Source organism: Mus caroli, unplaced genomic scaffold (assembly GCF_978045245.1).
Source record: "Mus caroli unplaced genomic scaffold, Mus_caroli_1 scaffold_8, whole genome shotgun sequence".
Classification (NCBI taxonomy): domain Eukaryota; kingdom Metazoa; phylum Chordata; class Mammalia; order Rodentia; family Muridae; genus Mus; species Mus caroli.
Window position 1 is genome coordinate 120,407,729 of NW_028227263.1, and position 17,473 is coordinate 120,425,201.

General features: G+C 55.0%; 2 protein-coding genes across 6 annotated transcripts in view; one reads left to right on the plus strand and one right to left on the minus strand.

Annotated features, from left to right (window-relative positions):
- Positions 1-265: 265 nt before the first annotated feature.
- Znf574 (zinc finger protein 574) lies at positions 266-5,657 on the minus strand. Of its 4 annotated transcripts, none has more exons than XM_021167714.3 (2): positions 5,371-5,657; positions 266-3,215 (listed from the first exon to the last, which is right to left on the minus strand). In XM_021167714.3, the coding sequence occupies exon 2, from the start codon at positions 3,193-3,195 to the stop codon at positions 493-495; it is 2,703 nt and encodes a 900-aa protein (XP_021023373.1). In that variant the 5' UTR covers positions 3,196-3,215; positions 5,371-5,657; the 3' UTR covers positions 266-492. The 4 variants fall into 4 exon arrangements, with proteins under 4 accessions (XP_021023373.1, XP_021023374.1, XP_021023375.1 ...); XM_021167715.3 differs by lacking the exon at positions 5,371-5,657 and adding an exon at positions 5,275-5,369; XM_021167716.3 differs by lacking the exon at positions 5,371-5,657 and adding an exon at positions 4,975-5,023.
- A 5,190-nt stretch (positions 5,658-10,847) lies between these two features.
- Grik5 (glutamate ionotropic receptor kainate type subunit 5) overlaps positions 10,848-17,473 on the plus strand; it is a 61,666-nt gene continuing 55,040 nt past the window's right edge. Inside the window, exons 1-3 of one of the 2 annotated variants that reach the window (XM_029479516.2) lie at positions 10,848-11,218; positions 14,663-14,791; positions 15,062-15,226. In XM_029479516.2, coding sequence (XP_029335376.1) covers positions 14,713-14,791; positions 15,062-15,226 — 244 coding nt within the window. In that variant the 5' untranslated portion in view covers positions 10,848-11,218; positions 14,663-14,712. The remainder of the gene's footprint in view (positions 11,219-14,662; positions 14,792-15,061; positions 15,227-17,473) is intronic. The other variant, XM_021166366.2, reaches the window with a different exon arrangement.

The following is a 17,473-nucleotide window of genomic DNA, read 5'->3' on the forward strand; positions in this document are numbered from 1 at the left end:
CCCAGCCCCAAAGCCACAGAGTGCTTCAAGGTTTTCCTCAGGCGTTGGGGACCTCTAGGCAAGACACATTGCCTTCATCTACCACAGAGGCTGGTTTCAAAGGTCCATGCCCCAGTCTCAGGGTGCCTTCTCCTCCATCCCGCAAACTGTACTACCTGCCAAGTTCTAGCTGCGGTGCTAGCAATGCAGCCAGAAGTCAGATCTATTGCAGCCTGGCCTCATGATCCTCCAAATCATGTTATATAGCTAGGCCTGACAAAAAGCATAAATGTCTAATTCAGTCTTTATTGACTGCTTCATTTGGAGACCACCAAACAGGTGGAAAGTGGGAAGAAGTGCCCTTTACATATCAAGGACTCCAGAGCAACCCCCTCAAAAAAAAATTAGTTAAAATTAGTTACAGAACTCATAAGGTGGTGGAGAGGAGAGGGGTACACTATGTACACGGGTTTAAAGGGGCTGGTGGAGGGCCTTCAGCACCAGTGGGGCCAGTCAGCCACTGATCTGGACCCCGTCGGCTTCAGCTAGAGGGTAGATCTCAATGGCCTCCACAAGGGGCAGAGCCTCCACTGCAGTTTCCATCACAGCCAGGCCCACAGCAGCCTCCGCCTCTGCCAGCTGCTGTCGGACGGCCGCCTGGTGTTGCTGCTGGTGGGTCTTGCGGTGCTTCCAGAGATTGGAGAAGGAACGGTAGCTCTTGCCACAGTCAGGGCAGGAGTAGGGTCGCTCACCCGTGTGGATGCGGCGATGTTCTGCCAGGCGCATGGAGATGGCAAAGGCCTTGCCACACACTTCACACGCAAAGGGCCGCTCGCCTGTGTGTAGGCGTCTGTGGTCTTTCAGATGGGTACTCTGGCGGAAGGCCTTGCCACAGTCTGGACAGGGGTATGGCCGTTCACCTGTGTGGATGCGCCGATGGACCTGTAGTGACGTCTCTGTGCTGAAGAGCTTCTTGCACTCACTGCACTCCGGACCCCGACGCCGGGCAGGGGCTGCAGGAGCAGCAGAGGTTGTACCACTGAGGGCTGTTGGGGAGGGGGCGACTGGTGTACGAGTGGCCCTCGAGGCCCGGGGAGCAGGGGGTTCCTTGGCTAAGACCTCTCCAGGACCTGCAGCAGCATGGGCGGCTTCATGTGCCTGCAGGCGAGCAGCAGAGCCCACTTTCTTGCCACAGGTCCCACACTCAAAGCGCCGTGGGGCCTGGGCAGCAGCGGCCGCGCAGCGATGCTCACGAAGCCGCAGTGACGAAGGGAAGGCGGCCCCACAGGATGAGCAGCGGTAGGGCTGGCGCCCAGCATGGATCACAAGCTGGTGGACCTCTAGCAGCCGGCGTAGCAAGAAGGAACGGGGGCACTCACGGCACTTGTAGGGGTACTCGCCTGTGTGGTGGTAGCGGTGCATGAGCAGGCGGTAAGGCCGGTGAAAACGGACTCCGCACTCCTGGCAGCGGTAGGGGAAGTGCTGGGCATGCACCAGGCGATGCTGCCTCAGAGTGGAGCTCTGCGTGAAGGCCTTGCCACAGTCCCCACACCGGTAGGGCCGCTCCCCCGTGTGTGTGAGCCGGTGGCGGGCCAGGTTGGCTGGTGAGTTGAAAGGCTTAGAGCAGTCAGGGCAGGGGAAGGGCCGCTCCCCAGTGTGTGTACGCAGATGGTTCCGCACATGAGACTTCTTCTTGAACATCTTGCCACAAATGCTGCACTTATGGCGCCGCTCCAGCCGGTGCACAAAACGCTGGTGCCGGGTCAGCTGCAATGCCTTACCAAACTCCCGGCTACACAGGAGGCAGCGGTAAGAGCCTGGAGCTGCAGGCTCAGCTGAACTCTCCTCACATACGGGGAGCTCTGGGGCCTCTAGCTCTCCGGTCTCTGCAGGGGCTGGCTCAGGAAAGCTAATAGCAGGCTCCTCTGGTGGAACTGGTGTTGTGGGCAAAGGGACACCTCCTGCTCCGTGGGTACGCCGATGATAAAGGAACTTGGTGAGGTTAACAAACGTCTTCCCACAGGGACATGAATGCAGAGGATTCGGGGTATGGGCTCGCCGGTGGGCCAGGAGGAGGGCTTCGGTGCCAAAGGCTAGGCCACAGTCTACACACAGGAAGTGAGACTCACTGCTATGGTCACCAAGGTGCTGGTCCAGACTAGAAGGGCTAGGGAAGACACGACTGCACAGGGGACACTTAAAAACACCCTCCCGGTGACTCCGAAGGTGCTGCTGTAGCTGGTGGGGTGAGAGAAAGAGCTGGTCACAGGCAGAGCAAAATAGTTCCTGGGTGGCCGTCCCACCTGACTCTTCACTGTTGTTCCTCCTTGGCTTCCGTCCCCTGCGGTCTCGCCCAATGGCCTCCCCATTTCGCAGCTCATTCCGTAGCTCATAACTGTGATCAGAGGCTGGCAGGGGGTCGGGCTGAGACACTGCTGCCTCAGTGGGTGAGGGGACCAGGGTTTCCTGCTGTGTGGCAGGCTCCGCAGCCTCTGGGACAGGAGCAGGGAAGTGGGTGGCCTGGTGTTCCAGGAAGTCAGCGGGCATCTGGAAGAGCTGGGAGCACTCGGAGCACTTGTAGAGGAGCAGCTCCACTTCTGTCACCATCTCGGTGGTGGCAGCTACAGATGGAATGGCCGCCCCCTCCCCACCCTCTTCTGCTTTTCGGTATGAATGTTCTACAGCCACTCGAGCCTGGCCCACAGGGGGGCCCAAAACAACTGGGGACCCCAAGACGACAGGAGCAGGAGCCTTGTTGGGCGTGGCTCTGAGATGCGTCTGGCGATGGCTAAGCCACATCTCTTGGCTGGCGAATAGAGCCTTACAGTCCACACACTCATAGTGGATGGCGCTGGAGCCCAAGGGGGGCACCTTGGGTGGTGGCTTGGCTGGCACTGCCTCCTGCGGTGCCATCATCTTCAGGTGTAGCTCCTGATGCTCCAGGAGCTGGCTGGGGGACAGGAGCAGTTGCCCACACTCAAGACACTGATATTGGCTCTCTTGGATGAGGGTCTGATATAGGCCCGTACCTGAAGCTGCCTCTGTGGCCACTGTGACTCCAGGGTCAGCCACGCCCACCAGCTCAAAGTGCTGCTGGGGCACGTGGGAGTTCTGATGCACAAGCACCTCCTCCAAGGATCCATAGAGCTGGTTGCACTCAGAGCAGACATAGCGGTGCTCAATATACAGGACGGTCTCTTCACTCTCCTCAGTCATGGCAGCAGCAAGGCCCTGGGCTGAGAGGAGGGAAGGCAGCGACAAGTCAATCCTCCGGGGTATTTTATTTCCTCCAACTTCTTCGTTACATTTTTCCGCTCCAATGCCCTCCCTAATAATCCTCCTTGCCTGAACAGAACACAAATTTCTCCAATGGTCTCATCCCAGGGACTTTCTCCCAAAGCTCCCAGCTCATTTAACTTGCATTAAACACCAGATCCTATGACCTCAATCCTCTCCATTTCCCATACCTCCAAACTGGTTCCCAAGGCCCTGTCCATCAAACAGGAACCTGTCTCCTTCCAATGAAGACTGTCCTTTGACTCCTTACCACTGCATGGGACAGTATTCCTCTGCCAAGCTACTTGAAGAATCCTCAAACACTCTCATGGCCTGTCCCTCCAAGCTGCACTCCTACATAGACTCTGCCTTCTGGCAGGCTCACAAACTTCTTTTCACACTCAGACCACTCAAGCTGGTGTCCAAGCCAACTGGTGGCACTGGTGGTCTTGCCACCCAACCTCTGCTAACCACCAATGCCCAGGTTCCTCACATCAAATTACCCGGCTACCAAATTTTCTCTCACTGGCTGAATCCATCTCCATACTTTCCCACCTTAGCCACTTCCTGATACTCAGACTCTTTAAAACAAGTTTAAACTAATCATAGCCAGATCTTCTCAGCTGGGCAGTTCATGCTTTTAATCCCAGCCCTCTAAGGCAGAGTCAGGCAGATTGCTAGGAATTCACAGCCAGGCTGATCTACATAGTTCTGGGACAGGCTGGGCTACATGGAGAAACCAAAGGGGGAAAAAGGCCGACCACACGATTACCCTTTACCTGGAAGGTCCATCTCCACCGAAGTCTAATCCGTCACATCCAGATGCCAGCCAGATGCATCTCACCTTTCTGACACACCCCTAGAGTTTTCAATCACCCTTTCTCTCCACCAAGACCAAGTGTGGTGTGCTACTGCCCCGAGCACACTGTCAGCTATTCTCACTGACTTAACTCTAACTCATCAAGGAATGCCTATGTGCCTCCTCCCCAACCAACACTACCGTTTTTTGCATAAAGGTCCAGGCCAAACTTAATGAACTCAGCTGAGAACCCCACTTCTGAGTATAACCTAAACCTTTTTTTTTCTCCCCTCTGAGAAAAGACCCAAATTCATCCTAACGCACTCCAGGGATTTTCACATCCCTATTTCATACTGACTGAATTTCTCCTTTTTTGTAATCTTGTCCAGGAATAGCTGGCCCATTCTTTACAATGGCTTAACCTTTCACCTATCTCACTCAAGGCTTCCAATGTCTGTCACTTAGAAACCCCATCTGTACTCAAACCCTGCAAAAAGAGGTCCTCTTCAAACTTAATCCTTCTCACCAGCATACAACTATGGGGATACCCAGACCCCCCAGAGTTATCAATATGGTACATCCCCAAAATTCCTAGACTGCTCCCTGTAGCACACATCTCTGTCTCTCCAACTACACCCAAGATTGCTGGAATATTCATTCCCTTTGGCCTACTTACCTGTGTCTAAAACAAAACAATCCCTCCTCTCTCTAGCTCAACCTATTGAAACCCCTACGAATAAATAAAGACCTCTGTCAATACTTTCCAAGCCCCACTTTCATGCGTTTATCGGTCTTTCTTGTCAGCATTACTCCGTTTTCCACACCTGATCCCTCCCTTCGCTCTAAAGATACCTCAAAAACCTCTTCTCTGCCTCAGCTCTTTCCAGGCAGAAATCGATTTTCCTCCCTGCGTTAATTACCTCCTTTCTCGGGCCAGCTCCCCACCCCGGCATCCAAGAGTCCTCTAACCGTCCCCTTTCGATTCTGATCCCATCCCAGCGCACCCACCCGTGGCCCCGATACCCCATGCAACCAGAGAGCCCTCCGGCGAGGCAGCTCTGGGACCTCCCCTTCCCGCCAAGGTCGGCCCCTGGCCTGCAGCCCGAGCCCTGCCCCTCCTCACTCAGCCCCGCACTCAACTCCAGTCCCCCATCCCGCCCGCCGTCCCGGCACGGCCCCCGCCCGGCCCGCGCGCCCAACGGCCGCTCCGCTCTCCGCACCCGAGGCGCGATCCTTCAGGCCTTCATCGTGCAGGCCGAATGACGCGGGCAAGCCGCCGGGTGGGGCCGGACCTCTGCGCTCCCGCGGGGACTCACCCGCCTCGGCCGTCTCGCCGGCCCCAGGCCGGGCTACGGGCTTCAGGTCCCTTTGCACCGCCACTCTAGCGCCGCGTCCTCTCTAGCGCCCGTCGTCTCGCCTGCTCCGCAGCCTCGCTCTCACCCCAGGCCGCCCTCAACAACGCTCCTCCCACCTTCCGCCTGGGCCGCTGCGAAGACTGCACAATTCGCCCAATCATCGGCTGTCTGCCCCTGTCATTAGACCAATCGATGCTCAGGTTTCCTGAAGCCTCGGCCAATAGTACGGAGGGGTGGGATCGCTCAGCGCCCAGCCAATCCTTTAGCAATGTTCCCTCGCTGGTCGGCCTCCAGGTGGATAGTACCCGCCTCCTTAAGCCTCCCTGGAGGTTCTTCCTCTTCCACCTCTTCTCGGATTCCGCCTTTGATAGCTCGAAAGGGGAGCGCTGAGCGGAGAGGGCGCGATGACGTCGGGAGGCGGGACGAAGCTGGAGGCGCCATCTTGGGGGCGCCTGACAAGCTAGGCGTAGGGGATTCGGCCAGTGTAGGCTGTAGAGACACGCAAAGCCCTGGAGGCCGGCGGGTTACAGTCTCAAGGATCCCTGAGGGCCAGTGGCAAAAAAATGAGACACCACTCGGCGTGAATGGGAGAGGAAACCAAGCAGCAGCAGCCACACAGGGCAAAAGGAACAAAACAAGGCTTAAGACTTTTTTTTTTTCCTATTAAGAGGATGAAAGGGGAAATTGAGGAAGAGTAGAATGGAAACAAGATGTCAGGAGAGGGAGTTTAGAGGAAGAGGTACGTGACAGGAAGTGAGAAATGGAAGGAGAAAGGAAAAGCCCCGTTAGTAAGGTCCCTTGGAAGAAGCTGAGGGTGTGGGGTGGAAGGCCTGAAGAAGGAAATTTATGGGATTTGTAGTGGATCGAGTCAGTTGTTCTTGTTTTTGTTTGAGGTCTGGCTTTGTGAACAGGCTGGCCTTCCAGAGATCCGCCTGACTCTGCCTCTCCTGTTTTTCTGCCTCTCCTGTTTTGAGCATTAAAGGTATCTTTCCAGGTGACTGCCCTTCCACACAGTTACAGTTAAGGACCCCTAGGCATGGGAAGAATTTCTTGGGGACACATGACGTTTCAGGCCAGCCAGGGTTACGGAGAGCCAGGGAGGTGGTTCCGCGCGTAAAGCCACATGCTAAGCCTGTTCTGGAGTTTTGATTCTGGGATCCACAGGGTGAAAGGAGAGAATTGAGGGTCTTTGCTTCAGGGCTTAGACTGCAAACCATGAGGATCTGAGTTTGGATCCTCAGCACCCACGTAAAATAGGTCCATGGTGCTTCTATGATAGCACTAGGGTTGTGGAGAGCTACAGATCTCTGGAGCTCGCCTGCTGGTCAACCGAACTTGAACCGGTGAGCTCTGAGTTCAATGAGAGATCTTGTCTCAACAATAATGTGGAGGTTGGCGGTTCCCAGCGTTAAAAGGCCAGTCTGGACTACATGGTATGCTCAAGGCCAGCCAGGGTTACATTACCCCATCTTCAAAAAACAATCAGTAAAGTGGAGAGCCAGTGAGATGGTTCAACTTGTGAAGGCACGTGCAAAGCCTGATGCTGAGTTTTGTCCCTGGGATCCACAAGGTAGCAGGAGAGAACTGACTCTTGTAAGTTGTCCTGACTTCTGCATATACCATAGTGTGCATACATGAACATACGCACACACACCTGAATGTAATATGGTAGCGAGTGACTGAAGATATCCAGTATCCATATTTGAACTCCACACAAATACACCACAGTTTTCAGGAAGCTCCCTTTTGAAGCCAAGGTTAAGGGAGTTATCAGAGGTGCATCTGGTTGGTCAAACTGTCCCCCGTTTCCCCAACTGAAGCTCAGAAAAACTAGGAGGGGTTTGAACACAGAACCACAGATAGGTCTGAGTCTCCAGTTGTCACCATGTGTGTGCCCTCCTTTGGATGTCTAACTGGATGTCTTCTCACTGGACTCCCTAGCAAGTACACCTACATGTTCTAACTAGGCTGCTTATCCTGGCCCTGGTACTTCCTAGCTGTGACTTTGGGCAAAACCACTCTGTCTCAGGTTTGTTTTCTTTTGTTCTGTGTTTTTTTGTTTTTTTTTGTTTTTTGTTTTTTTTTTTGAGATTTTTGAGACAGGGTTTCTCTGTATAGCTCTGACTGTCCTGGAACTCACTCTGTAGACCAGGCTGGCCTTGAACTCAGAAATCTGCCTGCCTCTGCCTCCCGAGTGCTGGGATTAAAGGCGTGCACCACCACGCCTGGCTTTTGTTTTTGTTGTTTTTTGTTGTTGTTGTTTTAATCTCTGAAAAGGGATTATAGTCTTTGTCCCAGGTTTTCGAGACACCAAGTAAATACTGCTATCTAGAATTTAATTTTTGTTGGGCAGTGGTAGCACACACCTTTCCAGCACTTGGCAGAAGCAGGTAGATTTCTGAGTTAAAGGCCAGCCTGGTCTACAGAGTGAGTTCCAGGACAGCCAGTGCTATACAGAGAAACTCTGTCTTGAATCCCCCCCCCCCCAAAAAAAAAAACAAAGTAATTTTTGAGACAGCATCTCCTTGTAACCCTGGCTGCCCTGAAACTCGTATGTAGTCCAGGCTGGTCTCAAGAGATCCCCCTGCTTCTGTCTGCCTGCTGGGATTAATGGCATGCATCACTACACCTGGCTCGAGGACTTACTTTTAGTATCTGATTAGTATCTTGAGGTGCCTAGTGGTAACTGACATCCAAGTGTGTTATGTACAATAGAAATTCTGCCCAGTGCTTTTCATGCATTATTTAATTCTACCAGTCCTCTCAGAGACAAACAGTTACCATGAGGTGCTAAGAAACAGGTCCTGAGAAGTCATGTGTCCAGGTTCCCACTGGGAGAGAAGAAAGCCATCATTTCACCCCAAGAGATGATTCCCTAGGTCTATACTCAGTTCCCTGGTGGGTGGATTGTTTGGGATCATAGGGTGAATGGTTGACTTCGGGAAGAGCAAAGCAAAGGATGGGGGAAGGGGAAGGGGAAGGGTGAAGGAGAAGACAGCAGATTTTTAAAGTAAAAGATTAAGGTAAATAAAGCAGTTGGTGGGAGTAGTGAGCCCTAAGGTTTGGGCCTAGCTGTTTGCTAGTGTAGTCTGGATTTGCCCTTGGGGTGAAATCGCCTGTGTAGGAGCCCAAGTGCAGACCAGACTGAGCTCCTGACAGGCTCTGGGCCTGCAGGTAGCGTTTTGTTTCTGCTGAGACCCCCTTTTCCCTCTTGAGGTCCCAGCTTAGCTTCTCAGGCTCCTCTCTGTAAAACCGCTCGGGTATCCCAACTTAATTTGGGCTGCCTAGGTCCTTTCTCTGCAGAGTAGACCTGTTCGGGTCAGACACTGTGCTGTGGTAGCACTGGACTGGACCTTTTGTGACAGATTATGTTTAGAGAGGGTGGATAATACCATCCCTGGATCAGCAAAGATACAGAGGCAGACATGAAGTACTGGCCTCGGGCTCGGCTAGAATGGAGTGTGGGTGTTAAGGAGACTGTAGATGTTAACCCTAGAAGGATAAAGAGGCATGGACAAGATTGGTGGTCCTACAGGGTCAGATGTATTATGTCACATGTTGTTGGGCATGTCCCACGAAGTCAGAGCTCACCAAGCCAGACCTGCTACACTCTGAGTTGCCACGTGCCAACTGTGTGTGCGAGGCATGTGGTCACATGTGCTGGGGGCTGCACGTGAGAGTGTCAGTGTCTCCTCCCCATCACGAGCATGGGGGTGGTGGTGAGTCACGGGCTCAGCCTTCAGCGCCAACTGTCATGTTCCTTCCCCCCAAATTTCACCCCCCCCCAACACACACACCCAGCCCTGCGCCACCCACCCCCACTTGAAGATCTGTGTGGATTCTCTGTTCCATCCCCCTGCCCTTCTGGGCTCTCTCAGAGAGACAGCAGTATTCCTTAAGAAAGAGGGCTTCTCTCAGCTCTGCCATCTTGTCACCCCCTCCCACTGCCTCACTGCTCAGGTGACTAAAAGATGAGGGCCTCTTCTGGCTTCCCACTCATCTCCACAGGTCCCCAGGATTCTCTGTGCACAATGGAGAATCCCTCCCCTCCTCCCCTCAACATCTTGAGCCTGTTTCCAGAGGCTTTCCAGTTCTATGTCTACCAGCTTGCTATGCCTGCCTCAGTGGTCCTCTCATGGCTGTGAGCCACGTGACTGTCTCTGTGAGTCTCCTGTGCCCATGGGGCTGTCTCCATCAGGAGACCTCTCCTAGCTTACTGGGCCCCGTGCATGCTTCCTGATTGCTCCTTCTGTGTATGGCTCCCTATTCTGAGGAGTCTTTCTGTGTCTTCCCCTCTGTCCCTGGCCTCTGCCACCTTCAGACACCTCTGTGTCCTATATGCTGTTCTCTTGTCCTCAGGTGGCTTGCTTTTCCATGCCTGGCTTTCCTTGGCCTTGTGGAGTTTGTGGGCCTTGGCCCACCTCTCTTGGGTCTTGATGGCTGGCTGTCTCTTTCCCTGCATTTTTCTCCATCTCTGTAGTCCTCTCTCCCCATCTCTAGGCCCTTCCCTCAGTTCTCCCCACCAATGCCTCTCAGCTCCATGGGCTCCAGAACCCTGGGCTGCCTGGGCAGGGCGGTGGCATGGTGTGGTTGGAGGGGGTGGCCCCGGGGGTGGGCCCTTCATCCAATGCAGCTCGCTCTTCTCATCAGCATTCTCCTCGCAGGGCCCCCCAGCCCGACCAATACGATCTCCCCCTCCTCTGCTCCCCTCCCTCCTTGCTCCCTGCCTGCCTGCCTCCCTCCCTCCTGCCCGCCCTCCTCCCTGCCTCCCTCCCTTCATCTCTCCCCTCCACCACCACCACCACCATCACCACCACCACCACCACCCCACCCCCCCCCCCCCCCGCGCTCCAGGACTCAGCGCGGGCGGGCGGGCAGGCGGCGGCCTAGGAGGGGAGAAGGAGCGGTGGCGGCAGCGGTAGTAGCGGCCGGCAGCAAGGAGGCAGGCCCGGCTGGGGACACGGAGCCGCCAGCGGCTGCCGCTCACAGGGGACCAGAGTCCGCGGCCAGGCCCTCCCACCGAGAGCGGGCCGGCCCCGGGACACCCCACCCTCCTCCGCCTTCCCGTTCCACCTGCTTCTCTCCATCCTCTCCTCCCACCTCATCTCGCCACCTCGTCTGCCCCCCTTTTTGGTCTCACCAGGGCTGCCAGTTGCCCTGTCCTCGCCAGCCCCTTCATTGACCGGCCTCTTCTGGCCTTCAAGCATGCTTTTCCCGTGGGGACTGAGGGGTTGAGGACTCCCGGCCCTAGCCTCATCCAGGGCAGGGCCAAGGCTCTGGGGGGAGGGGGGAAGGGGGCGGCCCCCTCCCCCCCAGCAGGCCCTCCCCTCCCCCACTTCCCCCGATGGCTGGCTTTCTTTTCTCCACCCAGTCCTCACCCCCAGTGCCCCCCCCAGGCCGGCCCGGCTAGGGGAGGGGGCGGGGGCCCTTTCCTGGGCCGGCTTCCCCCTCCCCCGGCTTTGCCTGTGCCCCCCTCCCTTCCGTTTTCACCTTCCTCTCCTCCTTTCCTCCCTCCTTCCCCTCCGTTTGCTCCTTCCCCCTCTCCTCTCTCCCCTTCTCTCCTCCATTTTCTCCTTTCCCCTTCCTCCCCTCCTGGCCCGCCCTTTGCTTTTCCACCTGTCCTTCCTCCCCGCTGCTGGGGAGACACCGTTTTGGATTAGTTGGGGGCCACCGCCGGCGGCGGGGGAGGGGGCCCAGTGGACTGCCCTCTCCCCCGGCCCCAGCCTCACCAGCACCCAGCATCGGAGCACCTCCTGGTTGTCGTTCCTCGGGCCTCGAGGGAGCCCAGCCCTCCGTCCCACCAGGATCCGTAAGTGTCTGCAGGGCGGGGATTGGGCTGGGTCCTGGGTCCTGGAAGGCCAGGCTCCCTGCCCGGCTGGCGGGGGCCCCCACAGTCCCTGCTCCCTGTGGATCGCTGCTTTGTGCCCTCCCTCTCAACCTCTCATTCTCCACGACCTCTTCTTTTCTCACCCTTACTTCTGGGTACACACCTCACACCTGCCCTCAATCCCAGCTTTCCGGGGTCCTGTGGTGGTAGCCAGCTCACTTCACTGGCTCCTGGATTGTCCCTCCTCCAATCTTTGGGTCCCAGACCCACACTGGCTCCTGACTTGTGTGTTGTTGTGTGTTGGGTTCTCTCTCTCTCTCTCTCTCTCTCTCTCTCTCTCTCTCTCTCTCTCTCTCTCTCTCTCTCTCTCTCCTCTTTCACTAAGCCTTACCATAGGCCCGGTCCCATTGCACCTTCTGTCTGTCTTCTGGAGATGCCTTTACATTTTCAAGTCTGCATTTCGCCTGTCTCCCAGGCCTGTCCAACTCTGCCCAACTTCTCTGTTCTCAGCTGTTCTCCTAAGCCAGGTTCTGCATCTGTCTCTGATGAGACACTAGTTCTCATCTAGTCTTCTTCCCACTCTGTCTTTCCATTCTTTGCCTGATCCTCTCCACCTCCAGCCTCCATCTCTCACTTTTCTGCTTCCCTCCCCCAGACCCTACTGTGGGCCCCCAGTCATCCCCATCCACTGCTCTCTGTCCCTGGCTTCTGCCCGGGTTCTTCCACCCACCATCCCAGTCTCTCCACTTCTGAACCACACCACCTGGCCTTTTAGCTTCCATCTCTCCCAGTACCCGTGGGCTGGGGACTCTGGGATCCTTTGTGTATGCTGCTATGCCCTTCCAGGGCATCCGCTTTGACTCAGTTTCCCTCCTGGCTCATCCTCTCTCTAGCTTGTGCGGTCAGCCCTCTCCCTGTGTGCTTCTTCTTCAAGCCTTTTCATCCTGGATTCTGCCCCTCTGGCCTCAGCCTCTTTAGGCTGCTGTGCAGCTTGTCCCTAGCTCACACTCTCTGTGTGTCTGTCTCAGGCTGTGGTTGTTTGTTTGTTCTGCTTTTGGAGACAGGGTTTCCTATAGCCCAGGCTAGCCTGGAACTCAACATGGAGCTCGGTCTGGCTTTGAACTCCTGACCCTCCTGCCTCTGTCTACTGATAGCTGGTATTACAGGTGTGTGTCAGCACACCCTGCTGGTCCCTTGGTTGTTATACTTGTTGTTATTCATCTTTGGGCCCCCTCTCTTCTCCTGTCTGCCTCCTGTCCTTTGCATGCGTCTCCCCTTGCCCATCTCTCCTCCAACCTGTAGGACCTGGCCCACTCTCCTCAGCTCCCCTCTATTGCTGGCTCTGTTTCTGGTGCATCTGCTGGGCCTGAGTCTCCAGGTCTGTGAGTCCTGAACTGACCTGACCCTGCTCCTCCTTGCACTTCCCATCTGCTTCTCTGGTATCTCTTTGTTTTTGAGACAGGGTTTAACTCTGTAGTCCAGGGATTCAGGATGCAACATAGGCTAGCCTCAAACTCACAGTGATCCCCCTGCCTCCAGACTGCAGGAATTACATCCTGGTGTGAATGTCCTACTTAGTGTCTGTCCTTTTCCCCCACTTAGCTGTGGTCAGCACATGCCTTTCTGTGCATGGACCTCTGTGTTCTTCACTCCCCATAGACCGTCTCTGCACTGTGCCTCTGTCCTTTCACTCCCCATAGACCGTCTCTGCACTGTACCTCTGTCCTTTGGTTCCCATTTGTGTCTGCCACCTGTGGGTCCCTGCCCTTCTGCCCTGCCTCAGTCTTTTTGTTTGTAGTCCCTGGTCCCCACTTGTTCCAGATGTCCCAGGATGAACCCCCTTCCCTCCTGCCCTTCCCCTTGAGAACTCTCCTTTTAGCTCTCCCAGAATTCCTTGCTCCTCTGTCTGTCCTGGTCAAGCCTCCACATTAGATCTAAATTGCAGTCTGCAGCCACCAGTCTGTTGAGCATGCCCTCATATCCCTTAGGCTCTTCTCACCAAAGACTGGGGGGTGTGGAGGAGGACTTTCTCAAGGTCACCCAGTGAAGTAGAGGCAAGTGTGGGACTGATTAAGTCACCCTTTCTCCTTGGCCTGAACTTTTCTGGCCAGAGAGGCCAAATCCAAGCCTCGGCTTGTGACTCTGCCCTTTCTCAGGAGTGCTTTCCATGGCGCCAGGTGGGATGTCAGGGGACACTAGACACATGTCACAGTGCTCTGGGCTCTGCAATAACCCTCTTTCATTGGACCATAGTCTACAACCAGGTCCAGGGATCTGTGTGCACATCTGGCAAAGCACATCCTGCCCAGCAGTTACACTGCCAAAGGCCTGGAGTGCCCAGAACAGCTGGACTCCCCGGGGCTGGACCTGTAAGGAGAAGTCATATACCGGTACTCCAGCTCCCTAGAATAGGGTGCAGGCAGGGTTTCAGTACCCACTTCCTGCAGGCAGCCTTCCAGCTTTCCGTCCTTCCCACCAGACGCTCTGATCTCCCGAGTCAGTCTGTGCCTCTCCCTGTTCTCCGGCTTTCTCTTCCGCCACTCACCCACTCCCATGCACTGATAGCCCCTTGTTTGTTTGGTCTTGCCCTGCTCCCTTTCTCTGGTGTCTGTCCTTTATGTCCACATCTCCCAGTCAGCCCCTTCCTTGTCTCTCCCAGTCCTGTCTCTGATTTCCTTCAACTTTTCTTCTCTCTCTGTTTTCAGCCGTTTCTGCCATCCTTCTGTGCTTTCATATCTGCCTGTTTTCCGTTCCTTTCTCACATTCTGAGTCCCAGCATCTCTCCTATTGCAGCCTCTCAGATACTTTTTCTTTTTTCTTTTTTTCCCGTTGTTCTCTTTCTTCTGTACTCCCTTTTAAGTTCTTTGCTATGTCCCTCCCTCCCTCACTCTCTCCCTTTCTCCTTCTCTCCCTTCCACCCCCTCACCAAGTTTCCCAATTCTGAGATTCTTTCACCTGTCAGACCCTGGGTGTCCAGGCCTCTCTCCCATGGGATTGTGGGAACCAGGGACGTCAGGAAGGTGGCAAGTGAGGCTTGGGATGGGGTTGCCTAGCAACCACTGCATCCTCTCCAGCCAGTTTCTGTTGCCTAGTAACAGCTGCCTGCCCAGAGACAGAGGCGGGACTGGGGTGGTGGTAGCACTTTTCAGTTTCCTGTTGGGGTGGGGCTGGTCCCCAGGTTCACTCCTACTTGAAATTTCTAGTAATGCCTGTCCTATCTGTGACCTCTGACCTTTCCATCTTCCAGAGCTCAGGATTATATGAGCTTGGTGTCCCCAGCAAGCTGAGCCGTTCAGAGCTGTGTATTCCTCCCCAGTGATGTCTGGGAGGACTATGCTTGCTACCCCATCGAGCAGCTTTCCTAAGGGTTGCTGCCCCCCCCCCCACATTGGCCATCTCCCTTGGGGCTGGGGGGTCTCTCTGCAGGTGGCGAGTGGGGGCCGCGGCAGCTGCGTCCCCATGAGGAGGGGAGGAAGATGCCGGCTGAGCTGCTGCTGCTGCTGATAGTCGCCTTCGCCAACCCCAGCTGCCAGGTGCTGTCATCACTGCGCATGGGTGAGGCCCCAGCACCCTGCTCCTCAGAAACTCTCCCTCCAGGCCCCTCCCGGGAGCTCAGGCAAATAGCACCAAAGTGCTCTGGCCCCAGCTTCTCCTCCTGTGGACCCAGGAGTCCAGATACTCTGCCATCCAGCCTTAGATCCAGGAGTCTAGGCCCCTTCATACCTATACCTCCCTCTACACTAGAGGCCACAAGTCCAAAACCCCACAGCTACCCTTTCTCAGGCCCCAGGAACCTGGCCCCTCCCAACTCCTGTCTCCTCTCAGCTGCAATCCTGGACGACCAGACCGTGTGTGGCCGTGGTGAGCGTCTGGCCCTGGCCCTGGCCCGAGAGCAGATCAATGGGATCATCGAGGTCCCAGCCAAGGCCAGAGTGGAAGTAGACATCTTTGAGCTGCAGCGGGACAGCCAGTACGAGACCACGGACACCAGTGAGCGGGGCCTCAGGGGCGTGGGGTGAGGCAGGGCAGGTGGGGCCTCCTCAGCTCAGCCTTGTTCCCATCCCCTGCACCTGCTCCCTCCCTGCCTGGCTGGCTCTGTCTCACAAAGTGGCTGCAGCTGGGGTGACAGGCACTGAGGCTTGGGGCTTTAAAACTCCCTGGTGGGTCAGGAAAGGTGTTCTGGGACAGTCTAGTCTGGGGCCTGCTGCAGGTGAGCAGGAGGTGGAGTATACACAGTCCCAGCTCACCCTGCAGAGCAGGCTTGCCCTGTGGTAGGTCGGGCTGCAGCAGTGTCTGTCGATGATCACGGACTCGTAAATGGCAGTGCCTGCTATCTTACTTCGCTTTTTGTGGCTGTAATAAAACACTGTCCAAAATCAACTTGTGGAGGAAAGGGTTCATTTTAGATTGCAGGTTAAATAGGCCAGTATGGAGGCAAGCCAGGACAAGAACTCAAAGCAGGAAACTGGAGGCAGGAACTGGAGCAGAGGCCATGGAGGAGCGCTGCTTACTGGCTGGCTCCTCTTGGCTTGCTTTCCTACATACCCCCACGTCCACCTGCCCAGGGGCAGCACCCCCCACAGCTGAGCCCTCCCACTTCAGTCATTAATCAGTTACCCTCATAGACTTGCCTGTAGGCCAGTCTGATGGAGGAAGCTGCTCTGTCGTGGTTCCCGCTTCCCAGATGACTGTAGTTTATGTCAGGTTGACAAAACTAAGCAGCACACTCGCCTAACTGTGCTGGGATCATAGTTCTTTGCAACCTTCTGCATTAAAACACATTTTAGCAGGGCAGTCTTGGCACACACCTTTAATCCCAACACTCGGGAGGCAGAGGCAGGTGGATTTCTGGGAGTTCAAGGCCAGCCTGGCCTACACAGAAAAAGACCCTGCCTCGAAAAAAACAAAAGAAAAAAAAACAAAAAAAAAAAAAACCGAAAAGACATGTTTCTATACTGGGCATGGTGGCTCCACCTGTAGTCTCAGCACTTAGAAGGCCGAGGCAGGAGAGTTTGCTGTGAATTTCAAGCCAATCTTGGCTACACAGTGAGTTTCAGGCCAGCCTGAGCTATAGAGTAAGATCCTGCCTGAAAAAAATAAGCCAAACCCAAACTCACAACAGCAGACCGTTAGGACTGAGATGTGCTCCACTGAGTGCTCATAGTGCATAGGCTTGACTCTAAGCACAGTACATAAACAAATGTGTAAACAACTTTCTCTCTCAAAAGTCTTATCAAGAGCTTTGTTAGATCATGTGGATTTCAAATCACCAACGGGGAGGATGGGGTGGACTGTGTTTCAGGCTTTTTGACTGGTACATAACAGACACAGTCTAGTAGAGGCTGAGATGGATGGAGGCTTGACGAGGCAGAGGGTAGAACAGGTGTGCACTTAGAGTTGAGCCAAGGAACAGGGTGTGGGGTGAGGCCGTCTTGACCAGCTGCAGACGGTGTGTGTTTGAGGGGATCCTGAAAATGAAGCCAAGTCTGAGGAAAGCGGGGACCCACAGTCAAAGGGAGATTCCTGACATGTCTGTAAAGTAACTGGACCTAGCCATTCGTGAAATAATCCTAGGAAATCATGAATTCTGTAGCCACTGATTAGTCCATGGTCCTCTCAGTGGCGTGGTCTGATTTCTATTATCCTTCCCTCCATTAACCCCACCATGGCCTCACACATTCTAGACACGCTTTCCAAACAGCCCTGTCAGACTGTTCTCAGGCTATCCTGAGATCCTGTCATGGCTCACTCATAGCAGCTAAATGGGATGTCATGTCTCCATCAGACTCTTTCCTTCTGTGCCCTCCATGTTGAGGGTCCCACTGCACAGGACCAGATACCTGAAAATGGTCCTTGCTTTTCATCTCTCTCCTGCCTCTTATTTGTCTCTGGATTCTTTTCCTGTCCATCTCTATGTCCTCTGTAACCTTGCCCTACTTGGGGATGGCCAGCTCAAGGCACACATCACCCACCTCATTCACCGCTCATTCGGCTTCAAGTGCTGGTTTCACAGGGAGGGCATTATGGGTAGTAGAGTGACTGAAGAAGTTGGGAGGGAGAGGAAGCCAGTTCTTGGTTTGCAGTTCAAAAGGAGGCTCACAGAGCTGAGCACAGTGGTTCAGGCCTGTAGTCCCAGTACTTGGAGGCCCAGGCAGGAAGGGTGTGATATGAGTTCAAGGCTAAATCTTGTTTACATCTAAGATCCAGGACACTCTGGGCTGTATACCTTGTCTCAGT